The following is a 22,426-nucleotide window of genomic DNA, read 5'->3' as shown; positions in this document are numbered from 1 at the left end:
AAGAGGGGGACTTGCAAATCTGTTAGTACTCAAATATACAAAAGAGGTGCCTCGATGTAGGAATTGCTGTCAGAAGGAGGAAGCGGCATGGAGAAGCCAACAACTGTAAATCAGTGTAATGTCTTGGTGGATTCTTAGCAGCTGGTAGGAAAAAGAACATCATCGGGAGGCCTTTTTGTCCAGAAATGGATTCATCTACATGCCTCATGGCCCTGTCTGTGTCTATCATGTGTCTTCTTTAAAATGTTGAACTGAAAGCAACCCAATCCTCAAAAATAGACACATAGGTACGTCACATAGAATGAAAAGGATTTTGTTGGGATTTTAATATTCTAAATCTGGACAGGGGAGGAGGCCTGAATTTACTGTGTAACTGCTCTGTAACAGCCTGAAAAATACCACTGGATTTTGGAAATCACCGATTATCTTGGGTTTTCCTGATAATATTTTTATGCTATTACATTGAAAATGTGTACTACAGAATCTTGATCTCTACTAAGGCCTGCAGTGCTTGTATTCAATTCTGAAGCTGCCCTTTATCTCAGATATGGATGCCTCAAAATCTCCCTTGCTTCAAAATAAGTTCTCAGTGGCCCGTCTGGCTGAAGAGTTTTTCTGGGTTGGTGGCAGCATCGTAGCTTCTCCAAGATGGAAAATCGGCCATATTGGTAAGATGCAGGCTGAATACCTGCCACTTAATTGAACAAGATGGTATAATCTTGAAAGCTTTCATGTTTAAATCTTATTTAGTGACAACTTTGTCTACCAGTAGTGTGTGGGAGCAGAAAAGAAGATCTTGAGACACAGCCCTAGTCCTATGTTATTTTGCATTGTTGCTAATGCAGTTCTTTTGGTCTTCAGGAACCTCTCAGTTAAAACGTCATTATTGATTTCTTTACATTCTTCTGGAAAAACAAATGCAAAGTTGTATATTTTGAAATGTGCAGACCTTTTGAAATCGCATGGATAGAATCTGTCTCCTTCTCCATACCCACAGTAAGACAGGCTTGCTGTCTGCCAGAATTTGTGTGCCTCTTAACTCTTTGATTTTTCATGCAATATTTGTAGTTTTCGGTCTTTGAAATGAACATTTAGAAGTATCTCTGTTGTCTTCTTCCATAATAGGTCACTGGGCTCTTGAGAGTTTGTTTTCTGAATACTGATATACAATGTCAAAATCCTTAAGCTTCACTAGCTACCTGAGAAGGGTCACTTTTTGCTTCATAGCAGCCTTTTTTTTAAATAGGTAATAAACCCAACAAACCTAGTTGGAAATGGCTAGAGAAATGAGATGTTTCCTATTGCAGTAAATGCATTTTAATAGTAGTCTTCCTGGGCCACTCATGTTGTAGGTTGGAAGGGACCCCAAAGCCCATCCAGTTCCAACCCCCTGCCATGGGCAGGGACACCCTCCACTAGCCCAGGTTGCCCAAAGCCCCATCCAACCTGGCCTTGAACACTGCCAGGGATGAGGCATCCACAGCTTCTCTGGGCAACCTGGTCCTTCTCATAGAGAATTTTTTTACTAATATCTAAGTTAAATGTACCCTCCTTCAGTTTAAATGCCATCCTACTCTGCTTCTGCATTTCCCTGGATCCAGATGGCTGATGAAGTCTCAACTAAGAGATGGAGAGCTGACAGACTGACCTCGAATTAAACACCCTAATTTCCACAGGATTAAGAGCATTTCTTCTCCCATTAACATCTGCTTTATTAGGGGTTGTGCGCTTTAAGGATGGGCTCAGTCTTGCATTTTCTTTTGTATGCAGCAAACACTGTCCTGGCAGAATTATACAGAAATTTTCTTTTTCAAAGATACTTTAAGATTTTTTTGCCAGTGAAAGTCCTGAAATTTTGTGAGGTTTGAGTCAGTGAGAGCAAATAAGGGGGAGAAAGTTCTTGCAATAGTAATAAGATGGTTGGTTTAAAAGATTGTAGACTGTTGGTATGCAAAAGGAAACAAATGAAGATTAATGAAGTTGGATGTGGTCTGGTTTTTAATTGGATCCTGGCATAATGATGCAAATCAGCCTGCTGTACCTGATCTATGAACACTGTAGACAGAAAATACCTTAGGTTAACTCTTGATCATGCCGCTCACTGTGTGAATGTCTTCTTTTCTGGTTTTTGGGGGTTTTGGTTCTGGTGGGGTTTTTTTGTTTGTGTGTTTGGTTTGGTGGGGTTTGTTTGGTTTGGTTTGGTTGGGGGTTTTTATTTGGTTTCGATGTTTTCGGTGTGTGTGTGAAGAAAATTCACCCAGTGAAAACAGTCCGGTTTTTATGTAAGAGAAAACTGAACCAATATCTCCCACAATAGTTCATGTTGTAAGGAAAAGACTACTTTAAATATGTAATAATAAAGAATAAATACAAAATAAATAAGTAAAGTTTAAAGAAAAAAATAAGTAAAAATGGTTTGCTCCGTTATGAGCCACCGGATGCTAAATTCTCTGTGTAACAGAAGTTGTTTTTAGTAGCATTTCATTTGATTCATAAGGCAATGTGTCAAGTAGGAATTACTACTAAAGTATTCCATTAACGTAGGTGCCTGTATGAGGAGCAAAACCAGGTTGCTGTAGCCAAGAGTTAATGTTAAACTTCTGTGATAAGACCATTACTTGCGTGAATGTTTTCAGGGTCAGAAGTGACATTCTGGGACATTTATTATGTGTGGTATGATGAACTGTCATGGAGGTTCCTCAAGCTCACAGAAAGCAATTGTACGGTTCGTATGCAGAATTTTCAAAATATCTTCTAATTCCAAGACTTTTCAGCTGAACAGAATTCCCACCACACTATACTGGATATATTATATATATTACACATTTTATATGTTTTTTATATTATTATATTTACATATTGATTTTTAAAAATATTTTAAACTGAAACGGATATTCCTGGCAGGAATAGTTGGAGCCAGTCAGTTCTTTGGATTACCTATCGATGAACCACGTATAGCTGCAAAACCATTTCCAGTGAGACTTTTAAAAACCACAGCAATTATTATCTCTTCAATGGATTTGCAGTGCTGAATGTGTATGGCAAGTGTGAAAGTCCTCTGTTTGCATGTGGGAAAGCCATTTTGCTTTGGTAATATTTTTTATTTTAAGGGAACAGCTTGCCCTTAGGGTGCACATGTACTGGAGGGGTTTCTCTAGGCTCACAAACATGTTGCATCTTCTGGAGGCCCTGAAGAGAAATAAGCCTCTGAAATCTGTCTTCTTCTCTTTATAGTATTTAAAGAGTGGTTGTTTTAAGTATACAATCAGGGTGCATCTTGTCAGAAACTGTTAACAGGGCAGAACTCAGCAGATTTGTGCGATGCTGGCCTTCTGACAGAAGAGACTGGCTAGGGCCAGAGCTGTATGACATAACCTGGAGCTGTGTTGAACTTCGGACGTGAATCTTTTGATAAAGATGGTCCATGTATAAAAATACTCAGTGACTCAATCCTTCTAACTTCTTTTTGTCCTCACATGCTAAAATACTCCCACTCCTTCACACATTCACATCAAACCCAGAAACTCCTAAAAGGCAATAATGCTACTGAAACATAATTAATTAACAGACGTTAAAACATCTTTCTAACAATAAGCATGAAATTGGGTTCTTGGTTTTCTTCTTGTATCAGGACAAATTGTAGGGATTTATGATTTGTGTTGTTTTGTTATTTATTGTTATTTTAAAACTTTTTATCGTAACCAGAAATGTTACTATATCACTTTAAGTCTTTTTGTTGCATCAGTCTAGTGTCACTTTTTATGAAAACAAGAATGGAACTAAGTGTTCTATGTTTCCGTTTCCTGCTCTGCCACAACATTGCTTGTTGCTGTATGGAGATCCATATTCTCTCCATGACTGTATTTTGTCCAGATGCAAACTGAGGCAACTCTTCAACAGAGAGCTGAACCTCAACTGAATTTTGCAAAAAGATGCTGTTGAAGTGCAAAATATTATTTAACCAAGAAGAATACTTCAGCCCTAATTGAACACAGTTAGGAGCCATTTCTTCCAAAAAATGATTCATTGCAAGACTGAGAGATTTTTATTTGAAATATAGAAATGCATCCTTAAAGAAGGTATCAGAACAATGGTAAGGAGAAGCAGTTATACTTGTCTGCTCATCAGTGTGCTATTCTCATTTACATGCTCTGAAAGACTTCAGAAAAAAAGATTTTATTTTTTGTTTGATATGAGTACCACTATGATTTTTTTTTTCCTGCAGAGTTTTCTGCCAGTCTCTCTAGTGCTGTAAACTTTCAGTCACGCAGACAGGTAAGGGTGTGTGTTTCAGTGCACATACACACGTAGAGATGTGGAGGTTCACTCTTTCCCCTCTCCATCTCAATCTCCTGGTCTTTGCCTAGCTACCCCAGGCTAATGCCTCACATTACCATAAAGATTTTCCTTCCCGTCATGTTGGTAGGATCCAGAAAAGCTTCTGCTGTTCTCCTGACACAAGAAGGAAGACATTTCTTATGCTTTCCTTTCCTTGTGCCACTACACCCAAGATAACAGATATTTAAAACAAGTATTTGGTGTGGTTTGACCATTCAGTTGCCAGGTACACTGAATGGAACTGAACTCAGGTTTGTGTCTGGAAACATTAACTGCAATTGTGCGTTGAATCACCGAAGAACAGTCCAGTGTGCAGATCAGCTGGGACTGGCAGCAGGGCGGCTGCTGAGGTGCTGTATTCTCTGGGTAGGTTTGGGTGCACAATCCTGCAACAGAAATGAACAGCTGCATTAACAAAGCTATCCGAGGATGCTTATTAAAATTTTATCAGTCAAGGAGTATATTCTAACTTCACGTAAAATCAAAGTAAATGCATGTTGTATAAAGTGTACTTTTATTTTGGTGGTGCTTTATTATTTTCTGCTTTGTAACAGGTGCAGTCTTTGATACTTCTCTCATTTCTGCCCTTCTCATTTCTTAAAATAAAATTATTTACTGCAATAACTTCCAAAGGGGAACTGGGAGGTGTTATGTGGTTTGAAGTCTGTGTGATTAGTGCTAATAGAAATTCTTTTATTAGTTATTTTGACCTTTCCCCCCCCCCCCCCCAAAAGAACTATAAACCTCATGAAATGAAAATAAGTTCAAGCTTTCCATAATTATTATTTCACGGTAAATTTGAGAAGTGTTTATTTTTCTTCTGAATTGGAATGAAAACAGATATTGAAAAGATTGCAGTGTCTAGGAAATGGTTGAGCAAAGTTTGAATCCACTTTGGACCTGATGTTCTAGTGAATTTCAGTAATTCCGAGCCGTAGCACAGGATTTGCTTTTATGACTAATACCTGCTGACCACATTGATTTCATCTAAGGGCATCTATGATTGAAGCCCAGGGATCAGCTTTAAGAAATAAAATGTTACATGAGGGATTATCTTGTTCTTAATTTAACACCTTCTCTCTGTAAATATTTTATGAACTTAATGTACAATTGTGGCTTTAAATTTAAATTTTCTTTTATGATTAGTGATCTGCTTTTAAATTAATCTATTTTGTCGAACCTTCTTTTCCTGAGTAAATGAATTGAATTTGTCTGAATATGAGCTCTAAAGCACAGGAACATCAATGATTTTTTCCTTTTTTTTTTTTTTTTTCCCCCTCCACTCTACCTTGCTTCTCTTGGGTGTTTCTGCTTTTGCCTGAGAGGTAGACTTGAATCTCCCCAAAGGATTGTGTGGATTTTGATGCATTTTGGAACACATGGAATGAATGTTTTGGTTTGGACACTGTTTTGTCTATAATCTGTATGTTCAGACTGATAAAAGAGGAGCCTGATCTCAGAACTTCCACACATTTCTTTATCAATCTGTACTTACTAGAATATGTATTATATGTATTAGTTTTCATTCTTCCATCTAGAATCTGAGTCGTAATTTACACTGCTGATCTCTAGGTCTGAAAAAAATATACGTAAATACATTGGACATGGTCATAGTTTTAATTTTCCTTAAACAGACCAGGCAGAAAAGCCACAGGAAAATTAAGTCACAGGCTATGCTCTGCCATCGTGGGAAATAAAGGGGAGATCTGGCAGAAAATATGAGTGTCTGCATTTATTCCTGGGACATAGTCAGTCACTAACAGTTTGCATTAATGTTGTCAAGCTTAGTTCCTTGCAATAACTGAATGTTGAAAGAACGCCTCCGATTTGGGCAGGCATAGACACTGCTGCAGCTTGCTCCCAGGGGCTTCAAATGCAAGAGCCTGAGTCTAACAGCAGCTCCCCAGGCAAGGGGAGGAACCCTGCCAAGGCAGAGCAGAGCGCTCTGAGGGAGCTCCTTCTAGGACTTGTTTCTTTCAAGGCCACTGTCTGCACGGGCTGTTAACGCTGCCAAATCCCCAGGAGGGGCCAGAGACAAAGTACACTATAGGCGAAAGGCCTCCTCCTAGGAGAATGTGGGTTTAAGTGGTTTGGGAGAAGAAAAATCTGTTAGGTTCTTGCTACAACATCTAGAAGCAAATTTGTAGGTTCAGTGACTTAATCCATAGAAGCAATGAGAGGAAAAGCTGATACTCCATCTCAACTTTCTATTTGCTTTGGCCTGGATGGCAAGTAAAAGCGTGATGTAAACAGCAGACATGCAATGCCTTTGTGATGGCTCTGTATGTAATGAAAATGGGCATTCTTGCATCTGGAGACAAGTAAATGTTTGAGCTATAAAGCTTTGTCATGGTTTGCAGAAGTCCTAGTGTTTTTCTGTCACTCTAAAAATGTCATATTTTTACTAATGGAGCTTCAAAATAATGATGCTAATAAATTCAGCTTAGCTTTGCGTCAGACTCTTTCTCTTGTGAAAGATCAAACATTTCCTTTACATATCTGGTTTCTTTTTTGCAGACGTATTGTGATACCTTGCCGTTAACAAGCAAGTTAGGAATAATGTCTGAATTTCCTTGTGCTTATTCTAGAAGCTGATACTTGATAGTAGCTTGATTTAGAGTGTGATCAGAAGGTGAATATTATTGGTTCAGCTAAATTCCCCCAAATAAGTGTGCTGCTAGTAGTTCTATTATACTCTACTTATTAGTGTGTTTTTAATGAGCTTTGTGTTTCATCAGTCCTGGGTATTGGCAAACGATGGCTAAATGTTTATGAATTAGCACTAAATGCTACAATATAATTATGTAGATCCACTAGGCATTTTCGCTCCTAATTTTGTAACTACTTTAATAGGGAGAGGTATTTTTCCGAGTTTGATTATTAGGATTGTTCCCATGCTGGGAGCAGCTTCTCTGGCTAAGTATTTGTAGAATTGGGCTTCTGAACTTGAGGCGGTTATGAGAAAATTCCAGGTCTTCTGTAGCACCAGGTTATGGACTACAAAGCCAACTTTGTTAGCATTCGATGTTTTTTTCTGATTCAGTCATAAAAAACTATATTTAACTGATATTTCGCATCCAGTTTAATGCAAATGTGAGGATTTACTCATATGTTATAGGACAGAAAGAAAAATACTGATCGTTTTTTATTCATACCTATCCTTGTTGTATCTGAGTGCCTTACAGAAAACATTGATCAGTGCAAATATCTGCTCACTATTGTTCTTTCAGCTTCTTCCTAAGAAGAATTTTTTGGCATCTTTTTAAGCACAGCAAAATACTATATATTTTAGAGAAGGTAAATCAAAATAATGCCCCCTTCTACTTGTTAGGAGTTTTGTTCGGTTATGCTTTTCCCTAACTGGGGTAGGATACAATTACTCTGTTGTTCATCACCTCTTTATAAGAACGTGGCCTTTGAAGCTGGCTTCATCTTTGTAGCTGCACACTGAATTCTAATCACCTTCTTGCTGTTAATTGTTAAGTCACTGAAAATGGGTTAACTCTTAAGTCATTTGTATGTAAAAGCCTTTGAATTATTTTCAGGGTTCCTAGAATACTTTTGATGACCAAGTTGTGTAATTAATTTTTTTTAAATTGGATTCTGAATAGATAGAAAGCAAACTAAACTGTTTCATAAGGAGCCATGGTAGTTCTAAACAGTGGTACTGCTGACAGGAACTCCAGAATTTACAGAGAGGAATGTGAAGAAAATTTGTTGAAGTTATGCCACAAGGTTAGTATATGTTTAAGAGGCAAAAATATGAGGCATAATGAAAATAACTTTCCTGACATGGATGAAACTATGCTAGTTTTTGCTGGCCAAGGAACCAGACTTCCAAGTGAAATTTCATACTGTGTCCAGCACAAGTTTTACATATTGTAGGAGCTCAAATTAAGCATTTGAGATGGTTTTAAGGGTATGTACCTTGCGCCAATTCCAACATGTGTATGTTTCATACCTATTAATATAGGATTGAAAACTTCCACATTTACAGGGAAGTCCACAGTTGCTAAGAAGCTTTCTGACTTTTTGATCATATAACCTCACCTCTTGTATTAGACAATACAGGAAATTGTCCTTTGACTTGAACTGTTAATTTGGCAGCTACTTGATATGTTTTCTTCCTGTAAAGGCAATTTTAAAGGGAGCAAAGTCTGACTTACTGATACCACTTTATTTCTCTCTTCAGTGGAAAGATGTATGAGTTCCATGCAAGCTGGTACCCAAATGATCAAACTCCGTGGCAGTTCCAAAGGGCTGGTCCGCTTCTATTACTTGGATGAGCACAAGTCATGTATTCGCTGGAGACCCTCTCGAAAGAATGAGAAAGCCAAAAGTGAGTGTCAACCACAGAACCTTTCTTCTGATTCCTCCTAGAGTCTTGCCCTCTTATAAACAAATGAGCGTGAAGGATTTGGCTCGTTCATAGGTGATCAAGAAGAATTTTGTACTTTAATTTAAAGGGCAGTAAATGATTTTATGATTAATAGTTTATGAAGATTAAGTTGCTGTTGTTAGCTATGCAGGTTGCAGTAGTGTAGTATGTTTCAGATGAGTTGCAGGCAAAACCTGTGTTAATTAGGGACCTTGTGATGTGAGGTTTGGGCCCTTTCTCTACAGGATTTCCCTACAGGATAAATGCATCCTGTCTGGCCTAGGGCATACAACAGTCATTAATGAACTACATGCTTTTGTCATTCTAGTTTCTATCGACTCTATTCAGGAGGTTTGTGAGGGGAAGCAATCAGAGATCTTTCAGCGCCATGCAGATGGTAGTTTTGATCCCAACTGCTGCTTCAGCATCTACTATGGTGATCATATGGAGTCTCTTGACCTGGTATCTTCCAGTGGAGAGGAAGCACGCACCTGGATCACGGGGCTAAAATATTTGATGGCAGGGATCAGTGATGAAGACAGCCTCTCAAAACGCCAAAGGACCAGAGACCAATATCCTTCTCATACTATCTTGAGAGTATTTCCCGGTGGTGGAGACCTATCCATAGCATAGGGATTCCTTTAAGTAATTGTTTTGCTAAAAGTAAGCACTAGGCTTAAAGCATCAAAGCAGTTCCCACTGTATTCCCTGTTTCCAGAGTCAGAGGAGTCCTTGAAGAGGATCGTTCTAGGCAAGATTTGGAGATGAATGACTGGAGCGGACTGAAAAACATACAGGTATATTCTTTCATCTTTTACTCCCTGTGTAAAGCTGTCGATTTCATTTGGTTATACAGGACAAAGTGCGATGCAACATTGCAATTTCCTCAGAAGTTAGTTCTGTGCTGTAGTACGGGTAAATAGCATGTGGTGCATGTTGAGCAAGTCTAGAAACTGTTACTGAAATAAAATGAGTAGAGTTATGTTATATACCTTGAACTTTCTTTCATTGCCAGTCTCAGATACAGTCTGTCCTAACAGGAAAAAAATCATACATACATAATGTTCAGTAGTATCCCTTAATATTCCATGCTGTTCCTTAACTCCTGTTCAATGTGGTTGAAGCAGACGTTTGATGAGGCAGATAAAAATGGTGATGGCAGTCTGAGTATTAGTGAAGTGCTCCAGCTAATGCACAAGCTGAATGTGAACCTACCCCGACAAAAAGTCAAGCAAATGTTTAAGGTAAGAAGTGAAAATGTATTTTTTTTCTAAAAGAAAAAGGATTGAGCTGCTGGAGATTTAACATTAAACCTAGTAGGAGAGAGTGTAAATACTTCAGCAGCTGGTTTGTTTCCACTCTGCTGAGAGATACTACACAGTCCATTTGGTAAATTGACTAGAGCTCCAGAAACATGTCATAGATAAATTGTTATTCATAGAAAAAGGCATTACACCAGGTACCTTCTGGTGTTACATAACATAAAGACACACAGTACAAGGATTGCTTTTTTACTATACTTGTTGATCTGAAACTGTAACGTTTCCTCCTCTGATTACATGCTCTCTAATAAATATTACCTAATAAAGTATCCAATATCCTCCAATAACTGGTACTAATAAAATATCCAGTATGCAAACTGCCATATCTGTCATGTTTTTTGCACTGCTAAGAGTATTTGTTTGACATTGCATTTTACTGACCTTGACCCGATTTACTGGGCAACTGAACTGTGGAGATGTGTATGCTGTTGTAATCAGAAAGTCTGTTGTGTGAAGGACGAAAGCAGAAGTCGAATCAATAGTTTTCAGCAGAGTGAACTACTGTGACTTTTGCACTACACTGAGTCATCTGAATGAGGGACATCTCAGCATACTTTTCCAGCAGCTTTGGTATTTTAAAGAATGTTCTCTTGGAGAGGCTGTGAGAGATTGTTTTAGAGAAAACTAAGCACTGAAAGGGTTCAAATACCTATCTGCCAGTGGCTTTCTAGACAGTCTAAATCTGTCCAAGGCATTGTGTGTAGCTGAATATGTAAGTTTTGCCTAATTTAAGGTAGAGAAATGTTCTAAGCCCAATTTCACAAAACTGAAGTGGAAATAAGTTAATTGCCTAAGGTTGCACGAAGATCTGTGGCAAGGCAAAGGTAATTCTGTTCTGTCTTGGTACTTGAAGACTGAGCCATCTTTTATTCCAAGCATTTACTGAGGTTGTACAACTCCTGAGCAGTTTAAGAAATCTTTAATCAGTCTTAAATTGATTGCAAAGTTCATGTCTTCATTTTCCAAAGCTTTTCTTCTTGCTTTGAGCGATTTTCCCTGGTTTGATAAAATACTTATGGAACAAAACTGCCTGGACACGTATTTTTTCCTGTTCCTGTGTGGCTAGAAGACCACTTTGAAACAAGTAGTCCTTTTGGTATTGCCAAAGTGTAAAAATTCCTTTTTTATTTTTAATCTTTATTTTAATGCTCTACGACAAGAACATTAGAAACCTTCAGTCCTATGAAATAGAAACCTGAAATCATATCAGAGTCTTTGGAATCATTTTACTGATTCATGCTAGTGAACGATCGCTCTCATTTTGACATGATCTTTGCTAAAATGTAAAGATTACCCTTTGTTTATCATTTAGGAGGGCTCTGTGCCATTCTACTGAATTTAGTATTCCCTAGAGAATTACCTACCTGTATGTGAAATTGATCCATATAGAGACGGACAGTAAGAAGTGTAAACCCTAAGCTTCAGGGTTTAGATGGTGTTAAGAACCTTGAATGAAAAGCACTTTCGCTGATGACAGCCGCTAATTACAGAATTATTGAAAAGTAAAAAATAAAAAGACACAGTCAACTGAGGCTTTGTGATACAGTCTATAAACCTTGTGCGGATAAATATTAGTATGTCAGCTCTTGCTCCTTAATAAAGTGCCAGAATGGTGCATAGCTCAGTGAGTCCTATGTGCAGACCTCGGGGAGACATGGTTCCCTGCACAGTATGGGTAGCTTTGTGTGGAATCAAGGAGAAGGTAAGAAGAGTGGCAGTCAGCATGACAGTATTTTAACATGAAGCTGAACAACAATTGGATGTGTACAATTGGATGGGTGAATTTGTATTCAGTTTGGACACAAAGCTGTCATTCTTGTAACTTATTCCTGAGGAAAGAAAGGGAGGCAAAATGTTCTCTTTCCTTGGTTAGAAACCAATGTAGCCACTGCATTTTGCCATGGTCGGTCTTTACAGACCCCCTTTATGGCCTCTGATTATGGCCTCTTAACTGTAGCAGAAGAGAAGAATGTAAGAGAATAATTTGGGGAAAGAGTGTAACTTGGTTCTGAGTAGTTTGACTATAGAAAAAATGGGCCTTGAAACCTTTCTTCTCTTCCATGATGTATGTATTTATTCTAATGCCTCTGGGTTGAAAAATATTTTTAAGTTACATCTCTCCCTGCTCTTTCTTTCATCCTGCTGACTGCTGATGCTGAAGCCTGCCTGGTTGCATCTTATGTGCAATGTAAATTCCTCTGTGGGTCCACAATGGTAAAATGTGCTCAAATGGAGCATGGAAAACAGGATAACTCTGCAGACCACAGCAACTCAAGGTTATGGGGGGGGAAGGAAAGGCTGTTGGAAAGTTTCCAGTAATCAGCTGATACAGGTTATCCTAGTGTATGCATCAGGCTAATATTTTGCCCATCATTTGGGTGGGTTGTTCTTTAGGAGCAGAAAATCCTGCCAAAAAAAGAGTTTGTTGCTACGGGGGAAATGTAAACAGAGGTTTAGAAATAGAGTTCAAATACTTCAGCACTTTTTCTCTATGTTACTGAATAAAAGAGAAATAAAAGGTTTATAGCGCACAGATGCCCCAGAAAGCTGGGCACTAATTTCTCTTGGGCAGCTCTTTCTATGCCAGCCCTTATTTTGATTGCCATTTTCTGTTTCTATTGCATAAAATTTATGTGGACCAGAACAAATTTTGAAAGTAGATTTGTCCATGCTGTTGCACACTATTACATTATGACACCATAGACGTTTCCAAATAGAAAAAGAAATTTTTAAATGGAATGAAATGGTAGTCACCAGGAACTCACAAATACTCTCTGATTTGCCTTTGCTTTTGTTTGGGGAAGACAAAAAGCCAGTCTTTCACTTCTGCAGGTGATAAATTATCCAATTGATGAATTAAGACCTGTATGGTATGACCCTAAACAATTTTACGTAAGGCTATTGCATTAAACAGCAGTTTGTGCAAAACAGATGTCTTCTGCCAATTGAAAGTTCTTCAAATTCCAAAAGTACTGGCTATGGGGATGACTGGTGGTAATCCTAGCTCTGCAGGAGTATGTGCTCCTGTGTTAGGTACTAGTTGTTTCCACGCACAAAATGGTTACCTCTTGGGTGCGGGCTGTGGCTTACGAGAGTATCGGAGCTGAGGACTTTTCAGCTATTTTAATTTTTCTGATGCGATGTCTGGACAGAGTATGGATGTACCTTAAGAAACGTAGTGTATGTTTAGGTGCCTGAAAATCTCACAGTTGGAATGGCAGCTGTTTGAGCATTGCTTCATGTTTACTACAAAGTCATGCTAGCCTAGTGATCACTGGATTTTCAGTAATTTGGTTCTGGGACATGTTCCAGGCTCAAAAGCCTTTGAGAATCATGCATGTGCAGCCAGAGAAAACAAAGGGGTTTTACCCGTTAGGTTTTTTTCCTGCAGTTTTTTCTTTCATTCCAGCAAATACTAGGCTTACGGATGTAGCTTAGTAAAGAACTGAATTTAAAAACTCATTAAAATTAGGTTTGATGCAAGCCAAATAGAAGAGACTGCATAAAACTTTACTAGGAAAAAATTTGTGCTTACTGTATGCTGTGTTCTGGTTTTGCTGTTTGTAATCAATGACAGTTGCTACATGTATTGAGTGCTTTAGAAATGCTATTAAAAAAGAATAATGGGTTTACTTTTTCCACAGGCAATGCATAATTGAAACTGAGCTGGTCTCAGCTGAAAATATAATTGCTATTTGATAGCTTAGAATCAGAATATTAAGCAGCCTTGAAATTAAAAAGCAAATCTCTCAGTTAATGAAATAGCTACACCAAGTATTTTAAGATAGAATAGGGTAGATTATATGTAGGTCTTGAAGAAGGTTACCTTGAATATTAATATTTCTAGTTAAAAAAGTAGTGAGCTGTTTTAAAAAAAAATCTTGCTGTAGTTGCAATGGGAAAAGCCATTTTTATTAGCTACTTCTTGCTCACAGATGCATTCATATTTTTCACCTGGGGCTCATTTCTAAAGAAGCTTCATCTATGACTTCATGACTCCTCGTTCTTGCAGTCGCTTCTTCCATAGTACTGTCAGCTTCAGTGTTGTAGCTGATACAGGCTCTGAAACTGCTGAAGTGTGAGACTGGAAGAGACAAAATAGTGAGGTCTATGAAGATTAAAGTGTAGGGAGCAAGCGCAGGATGTCCTTTTGGAACCAGGAGAGAGGAGGCTGCTTGTGTAAGTTTATCAAAATCTCTGTGAGTACATTAGAATAAATTGCAGGGTTGTGGCAGTACTTCTTTCTGGGGCAAATAACTGTGAATTGATGCCAGGACAGAAGTGCTTTGTGACGGCTGCTCAGTGCTGCTGGCCATTGTTGTGAGACCTTATTATCAGCGTTTACCTCAACTGGTCCAAGTGCACGTGTGTGGCAGTAGGTGAAGGAAATATGAAGATTTGGTAAAAACTTGCCTGATTGATTTTTTAATTTTGTGGCTTGAAATGTGCTTAAACATGTCTACAGTGAAGGTGAGCAAAGCAATATGCTGAGAACTCCTTTACTGAGAACAAAGTAGGGAGTGCTGATTAAGCTTTTTTTCATAAAATATGCAAGCATTGTCTGTCCTCTTTGGGAAACACTGCAGCTTTCCTTTTTCATACTTTCCCCTGGCAGAACTTCTCATTCATTTTTTTCATGCTTCTAGGAACAGGCTTTTAGGAAACTCAGTAATTCTATAATCTCTCCTCCAAATAGTTATATCATTGGGTGGATCCCATTGTGATCAGACTCTCACAAGATTTTTTTTGAAGACATTCTATCTCCACTGTGTGCAAACAATAAGTAGTATTGTTGATAGAACTGAGGGTGGTTTGGATCACAAGCTGGGGCACCTGACCCCAAAAAGTAAAGAACCAAGAAGCATACATGTTGTAGGAGATAGATATACCAGAGAGTATAGTGTCATTTACTGATGGTTTTTTTCTTTACTTGCAAAATTAGTATTCTTGCAGATCTTACTAGTTTATGGCCATGGATTTAACAGATGCCGTCCTAAATCCTGGATATAAAATTAATTTCAAGGTGACTTGAGTTCTAATAATCTTCTCAAGAAAATATGAATGGGTAATTCTGCCAGACATATGCATGTTCCGTTCTATGTTGCGGGGTACACTGTCTTACTTTGTTGCCATAGATAGAAGAAATCCTTCAAGCAGGGCTCCCTGTGGAACAGGAGGACCTTAAAACTTGTTTCTTGACTTGTACACTGATGCGTACATTTAAGAGGTTCAAAGGGGAAAGCTGTGCAAAGCATTTGCATGACAAGCTTCAGCCTTATAAATCAATCTGTTCTAGCAGGCCATGGAGTGACTAACCATGTCAGGCAGTAGCAACATGCATTTAATTTCAGTGTTGCTTTATTCTCATGCAGGAGTTTGTTTATTTAAAGTTTGTCCAGGCTATTGCTGGGCAATTGGGTATCTGATTGCCTTATTGCTGTATAATGCAGGAGGCTGATACGGATGATAACCAGGGCACGCTGGGCTTTGATGAGTTCTGCACCTTCTATAAGATGATGTCAACACGACGTGATTTGTACCTGCTAATGCTCACCTACAGCAACCACAAGGACTACCTAGATGCAGATGACCTGAGACGCTTTCTGGAGACTGAACAGAAGGTAGGTTCAACCCAGGAAAAGACTTCCAGTCTACATGCCTTTCTGTTTGCCATTGGGGATGCACTGCCTTCTTTTAAAAGGGGTGGGAATTTTGTTGTCATGCATGTGAAAAATAGACAGTTAGATGCCTCTTGATTTTTCATCTTGTAGACTGGCACAACTATTTTTTGAATCTTCTTGCTCTTACTACCTCTTTTTTTCTGTAGGCTCTTTTGTTGTGCCCCTAAATACAGTCTCTCCAGTCTCTTTCTTCTGCACGTGTTCTCTTAGGACAATTCCATCAGTATCTGTCTTTTCCCAGTATTCAGTACCCTGGTGCAAAGATTGTAGTTTTGGCTCTGCTTTTGACTTAGTGCATAGTCCATGATGACACACTGAATTCCTTTGTCACACTAGCTCAGTATGTAAAGTGGAAGGTTATGTTTTTGAAGAGCTGCTGAGAGGATTATTAATGTCTGGGAAAGTTTTTTGAGGATATATAGTAGTACATATTAAGTTGTCTCTTAGTCCTTTAACTGCATTGCTGGAGTGGGTTTAAAGACTATTTACCCATTTCGCTGACCTGAAACAGGCCAAGTAGTTTGGTCTGACAAACCAGGTAATGTGTATATGCCCTGTATAATTAATATGGGGTAGGGGTGATGGTGGCAGCAGCAGCCAGTAGATAATGAGAAGCATGATATTTAATGTTGCTCATGAATCCAAGACATTTTACAGCTCTTCAGAGATGTTAATTTATAGCTTTATAAACTCTGCTCTTCAGGTATTGAAATGCACCAATACATTGTGCTTACAGTTGTTTATGCACATTCAGCAAAATACCAGTGAACTATGTGCTGTGTTGCAGTAAACGCTATCCACTTGTGTTACTATGTTTAACAAGAGGGCTAGCCTACATCAGTCACATTAGAAATTTTGTCCATCAGTCACTTGTGCGCAGGATAGGAGTCCATTTTCTGACAGTTCATATATGTTTTCATGAAAGAAGTACGCTAGTGTTGATATATTCTTATTTTCTAATGGTAAAAGATACAAGTTTCCTATCTCTGTGTGTATAGTGCACCATGTACATGCTCACTGATCTGCTTCCTCCATCACTAACTCGAATCTTTATGGCATTAGGAATATTTGTAACCAAGCTACCTGGAAGCCTAACACTTTTACTCCTATCCCAAATACCCCTTGGTCAGAACAAGTTTGGGTCTTTCTGGCACATGGTAATTTGGCAGACCAGAAGACAGCAAGGCATCTAACATCTGTACCGTGAGGACATTCATCCATTGGAACTGGGTGCCTGGGGAGGTTGGGCAGCCTCCGTCCTTGGAGGTTTTGAGGACCAGACTAAGTAATGCCCTAAGCTAACTGATGTGACCTTGTAGTTGACCCTGCTTTGGGGGATTTTGGGCTGGATGACTTTCTAAGGTCCCTGAATGATCCTCCAGTCTTTCATCTAGAGACTTGTGGAAGATTCTGAAGTGAGGAAAAATAATTGGACAGCAAGACGCAGTCAGTGCAGGAACAAATGCATTGACTCGTCTTTGCCTTTTTCCTCTCATGATCTCTTTTGAAGCTGCACGCCTGTAAGTCGTGAATCTTCATCAGTTTCAAACATAGTCTAAGAAATGAATGAATAAAAACTCTTTGGCAGTTATCTTTTTAGATAAGTGGGGTATGTTTCCATTTCATTGGTCAATTGATCCTCCAGATGGTGAGAGGAAAATGAGCACTCGCCGCAGGACACAAATCAGCTCAGCTAATCACTGACGTGGACAACTCATGCCTGTGGGGCTTCTCTCCCTTGCCTAGTGCTACCCTTTCTCATACAGTATGTACAGGGAAAACAAGTGTTCATTCTGTGTGTTTGAAGCAGTACCAGAAAAAACTGTTTTTCCAGAGCTTTATTTTTTGAACCCAGCAAACCTCTAATGTATGGGCAAATAAAGGCTCAGGGTTTTTTTCTTCCTCCTCTTTTATTTTTATTTATTAGGTTTTAAATTACCCCCAGAACAGGCATTGATCTGGTAGCAGATATGCTGGTGGTTTCATTTCCCCCTGAGCAAAGATTCCATGTTGCCAAAACAGTCATCAACTTGGTCACTTTATTGGCAGTCCCCTCTGGTGACAGGGCCTGCATTTTCATGTGGCAGGTACAGCATCTAATGGAAAGGATTTGGTGGACCGCTCAGGACAGGAATATTAAATAATAGCAAGGATAATAATTAGAGGATAAATCAATAGTAAGTAGCAGGAATATTAAATAATGTTAAAATTGAATTATGAAAACATTGCAACGTAAAAAAAAGCTACAGCTTATCATAAATGCCCCTTTTTTATAAACGGCAACATTTACAAACATATATTTCCCTTTATACGCTTTCCCTTTTCAGTTCACAATGCAAAGCAACCTCGAAGTTAGCAGATTTCCTCAAGGAGCTTTCTGAGCGCATTATGTCCTGATTCTCTGTTACCCTGCTAGTAACTGATTTTTCTGTCCACTGCATAAAGATGAGCGATTTTCTTGTTTTATTTTAAAGTAAAAACCCTTTGATAATACAAACTAATCCTGTAATCCTACAAAAGAAGAAATCCCATTGGTTTGTGACAAAGCGTGTTCTGTTTGGATGCTCTGTGTGCCTAATAACACTCTACCCAGATTTGACCTACAAAGCAGAACTCTGTCGTTATTGGCTGTGATCAGGCAGCTGCCAATAGGACAGAAACTTTTCACAAAGCAGTCTAGTCCTTATCTGAGCTGACACTGATTGACAGGAGTGAGAATCTCACTGGGTAACTGGAAATCCTTAGTACCACTGTGGATAATCTGGCCAGTTGTTAATCTGTACACAGAGAAAAGAGCTAATAGAAGCTGCGATTACTAGTTAACACTTCATTTTTGCTGCTTTTACAGATGACGAATGTGACTAAAGAACACTGCCTGGAAATCATCACCAAGTTTGAACCGTGCCTGGAGAACAAGAAGGAGGGAGCTCTGGGGATTGATGGTAAGCTGGATGGTGTAGCTTTTGTAGAAAAAAAGCAACTGTTTAATTGCTTGTGAGAATATTGCATTTGTTTCCAAAATATATAATCGAATTTTGTCATGTTGTGTAGAGTATGCTTGTCAGTAGTTTTTTTTTTTAATATCTGTTATTTGCTGAGAGACCTGAAGGGAAATTGGTACTCTGGAAGGTTTTTAAAGGTACATATCACAATGAAGCAGCAGTCATTGGGGGTCAGCGGGAGCTGGATGCATCTTTATTTGTGCTTTTGGAAAATACAGTCAAATTTAGTTGCATCATTCCCGCAGGTATTTTTGGAAATCCTTTAAGTTTTAATAAAAGGAGTGATCTGATCCAAAGTAAACATGTGGAGAGGGTTGATAGATTAAATTTGTCTAGAAGCATGCTTGCATGACCTCTGCTGCTAAAGGCTTCGCTCTGAATATAATGATGCCATACCACGATGGTAGCTGTTATTTTGAGGACTGATTCTAAATCCTTTCCCCTAAATAATAAATATTCTGGCAGATATTATTGACTCCAAGGACAGAGTACATTCCTCAGGAATTAGATTCTGTGCAAAAGTTCTAGAACCTTTTCAAAATCAGTCTTGTCCATTCCTGTTGGTGCCTTGTCATAGTGAAAAGTGGCAAAATCTAAGTTCAGTTTGGTTTACTGCATGAAGAAGTGGGTAGTTTCTGGTATATTGTGTAAGGTGTTGGTGTTTGTTTTTCAAGGAATGATGGTTGCTTAGGATATATTCAGGTCTGTTCTACTTTCAAACTAAATTTTCAATCTGTTTCAAAGCTTATACTAATTCCAAGTGAGTGTAGCAGTTGACATGTTCATGTTTTTATTTTCTGGTGCTTTACAGTCAATGCTAGTCACATAAATAATGAATAACCAGGTTCATTATCTTGTCTTTCTCATAGCTAGAAAAGTAAGACTAGACTTTTCGAACAATTGTAGTTTTTCATACTGGAAAGAAAAACTTTTTAAAAACTAGCCTGATCTATAAAATTGCTTTGCCTCAGAATGGATGATAAAACAGTTGAGAGTTTATGGATTAGGATTAGAGAGCAGTCCAACATGGGTGACATTCTGCTGGGTGTCTACTACAGATCTCCTGAACAGGAGGAAGTGGAAGATGAGGTCGTTTTGAGGCTTTAGATCCTTCTTGTCTTCCAGAAAACAAATCGAGTGTTGCCCAGGGAGACTGAAATACAACAGCTGTGGAAACTGAAGCTGTATGTCTATTCCTCAAATTGGTACAGCCCAGACAAGAGCATCCTGCCCGCCCTTAGAGGTGCCTCAGTAGCAGTAAAATAACAGTACAGTGTTCTTTGTCCATTCATATTCATTCATGTGTCTGTATTGCCTTGTGTCCTCATCTGTGACAGCTTTTATCATGAAGCATCTTGGACTGGCCTGTGACAATTAGCTCATACAACATTTGCAAAAAGCCTCTTACCTTCCTCTGTTGATCAAAATAAAACACTCTGTCAGTATGCTTTTCCTGAGTGTGTAAATACTGGAGATCTATGGTACACACTGACAACAGTATCTTGATTCATTCATATTTCTTCATCCTATGGCTGATTGATCCAGTTAGTGTGAACTCATGATAATTTTGATACTATATTTTAACTAGTGCTTAAAGCAAACAATAGCGTTGTTTCGAAGTCTGCCCTAACAGCGGTGTGCGGAATTAATCTTGTAGCCTCTGACTGAAGAAATGATTTATTTGCCAAGAATGATTGGCTGTATGTTTGCTGACATACACTGTACCCTATCAATTTTTGATGTATCTGCTCAGACTTGCTTAGTCTTTTGTTTTTACTCTAGCTGTATTACTGGTTCTCTAGTTGATCATGATATATGCCTCAAAAGAGTCAAATATTAGGCTAGACTGAGGTTCCCTAGCACTGGTGTATTGTTCAAAAAGTTTTGGCTGCTATTTGTATTTATCAGCTCTTTTCCTTTAAGAACATAACGCAAAATGGAAAGCCTATAGGAACTACCATAAAGGTGACGTTTTATCATAAATTCTATTCAAGCTCAATTTCTCTGTGTTCCGTAGACCAGTATTCTGAGACTGATTCTGAAGACTGGAGTTATTTTGCCTTGTGTAGCTTTAGTGAAACAAAGCACCAGTCTGTCACAGTCAGAAAAAGTGCGTTAAGACCTTTAGAAGTTTGGCAGGATTTTTACACAGGCACTGTTTTATTTATGGAATAATGATTGAAATGTCAGGAGAATTAAAAGTCTTGAAGCAGAAACCTTTCGAATAAAGGATCATCGCTGTCAGCAGCTGTTAAAGCCAGGAAATCATAGTCTTTCATTGGTGGTGAATGAAAAGAATTTTGGGGAGACTTGAAATGCAAGTTACAGTTTTTAATGTTAGTCTGGCTTGTGAAAGTGTCTCTGTATATGTGCACAAATGTATACTGTGATCTGAAAGCAGCAATTCCATACAAAGATAAAAAACATGACTTGCTAAAACTTTGCTTCTGAACAAGAATGATAATTGCAATACAGAAATTGTCAAGGTGATGTTGTCTGCATGATTTGCAAGCATCCCACTACTTCAGAAAATGAATTCTTCCGGTGTCATCATTGAAAGTACTACAGATAATTGATTTTTCAGTGTCAAGCCTGGAGTGAACTTCAGTCTCATAAAGTGACAGTAATGCAATACTGCAGATCTCTCCCATCCACATGCATGTTTGTGCATGCGATATCATATCAAAATTAGGGACTGTTGCTTGTACAAGCCAATATGTGTTGACATTCTTCTGGTATTTTCAGGAGAAATAGAGGAGAGGAGAATATCTCTCTTGCTTCAAACTGTATTGGGCCACTAGAAACTGTTCCTAGGCAGTACAATATCATATATCTTTCAAGACGTTTCACTGAGGAGCAATGCCAGGATATGACCGCGGATCTCTGGAGGCTTTTATATGCCACGTGACTTAATGTCCCAGCAGAGTCTTTTGACAAAAATTATAAGCCTAAAATGTCAGGTTTTGATTAAATAGACATAATTTTTTCAAGAACGGCAGAGCAGGGAAATGTATAAAGCAACTAGAAATTTCTTGAAAGCAATAATCACAATTGGTCGTTGTAACAGTTGTAACAGGGATGTAGTGGTGCTATTTATTTATTTATCTTACATGTTCATGAATGTGTTGGTGAATGTAGGGGTGCATTTTTAGGCTGGTTTTAGGAAGGCTACAGCAACGAAAAGGACAGAACTGTATTATTTATAGTATTGTTTGTTTACAGGTTTCACCAATTACATGCGGAGTCCGTCAGGGGACATATTCAACCCAGAACACTACCAAGTGAATCAGGACATGAGTTACCCTTTGAGTCACTATTTCATTACCTCTTCACATAATACCTACCTCATGGGAGATCAACTGATGTCCCAGTCTAGGGTGGACATGTATGCATGGGTGCTACAATCTGGCTGTCGTTGTGTAGAAGGTAAAGATCAAAAAGGAATAATCAATAGGCTCTGTCGTTTTGTTTCTCCTCGGTAAAGGAAGACTCATGACTTCTGCAGAAGACGTGGTAATTGGGTGGAGAAAAAAGCCTAGTAAAATGGTGTCTTCCCTTCATAAAGAACAACAAAATAATGTTGCCATGTAATGGACAAATTTTCTTTGAGTGTGGAAATAAGGCAGACATTTGAAGACTAGTGTCGTTGGTATTGAGGAAAAAAATTGTAAAAATCTTTTTGCGGAGAGGATACTAACATTCAGT

General features: G+C 38.5%; 1 protein-coding gene across 1 annotated transcript in view; it reads left to right on the top strand.

The window, feature by feature from the left end:
• Window positions 1–22,426, top strand: part of PLCH2 (phospholipase C eta 2) — a 116,968-nt gene that overhangs the window by 64,432 nt on the left and 30,110 nt on the right. The window contains exons 4-9 of the mRNA XM_075773256.1: window positions 8,531–8,677; window positions 9,045–9,288; window positions 9,831–9,960; window positions 15,489–15,659; window positions 18,568–18,661; window positions 21,944–22,147. Coding sequence (XP_075629371.1) covers window positions 8,531–8,677; window positions 9,045–9,288; window positions 9,831–9,960; window positions 15,489–15,659; window positions 18,568–18,661; window positions 21,944–22,147 — 990 coding nt within the window. The remainder of the gene's footprint in view (window positions 1–8,530; window positions 8,678–9,044; window positions 9,289–9,830; window positions 9,961–15,488; window positions 15,660–18,567; window positions 18,662–21,943; window positions 22,148–22,426) is intronic.

Source organism: Balearica regulorum, chromosome 21 (genome assembly GCF_011004875.1).
Source record: "Balearica regulorum gibbericeps isolate bBalReg1 chromosome 21, bBalReg1.pri, whole genome shotgun sequence".
Taxonomy (NCBI): Eukaryota; Metazoa; Chordata; class Aves; order Gruiformes; family Gruidae; genus Balearica; species Balearica regulorum.
Note: the sequence above shows the minus strand (reverse complement) of the source record. Positions and strands in the feature narration are given on the sequence as shown.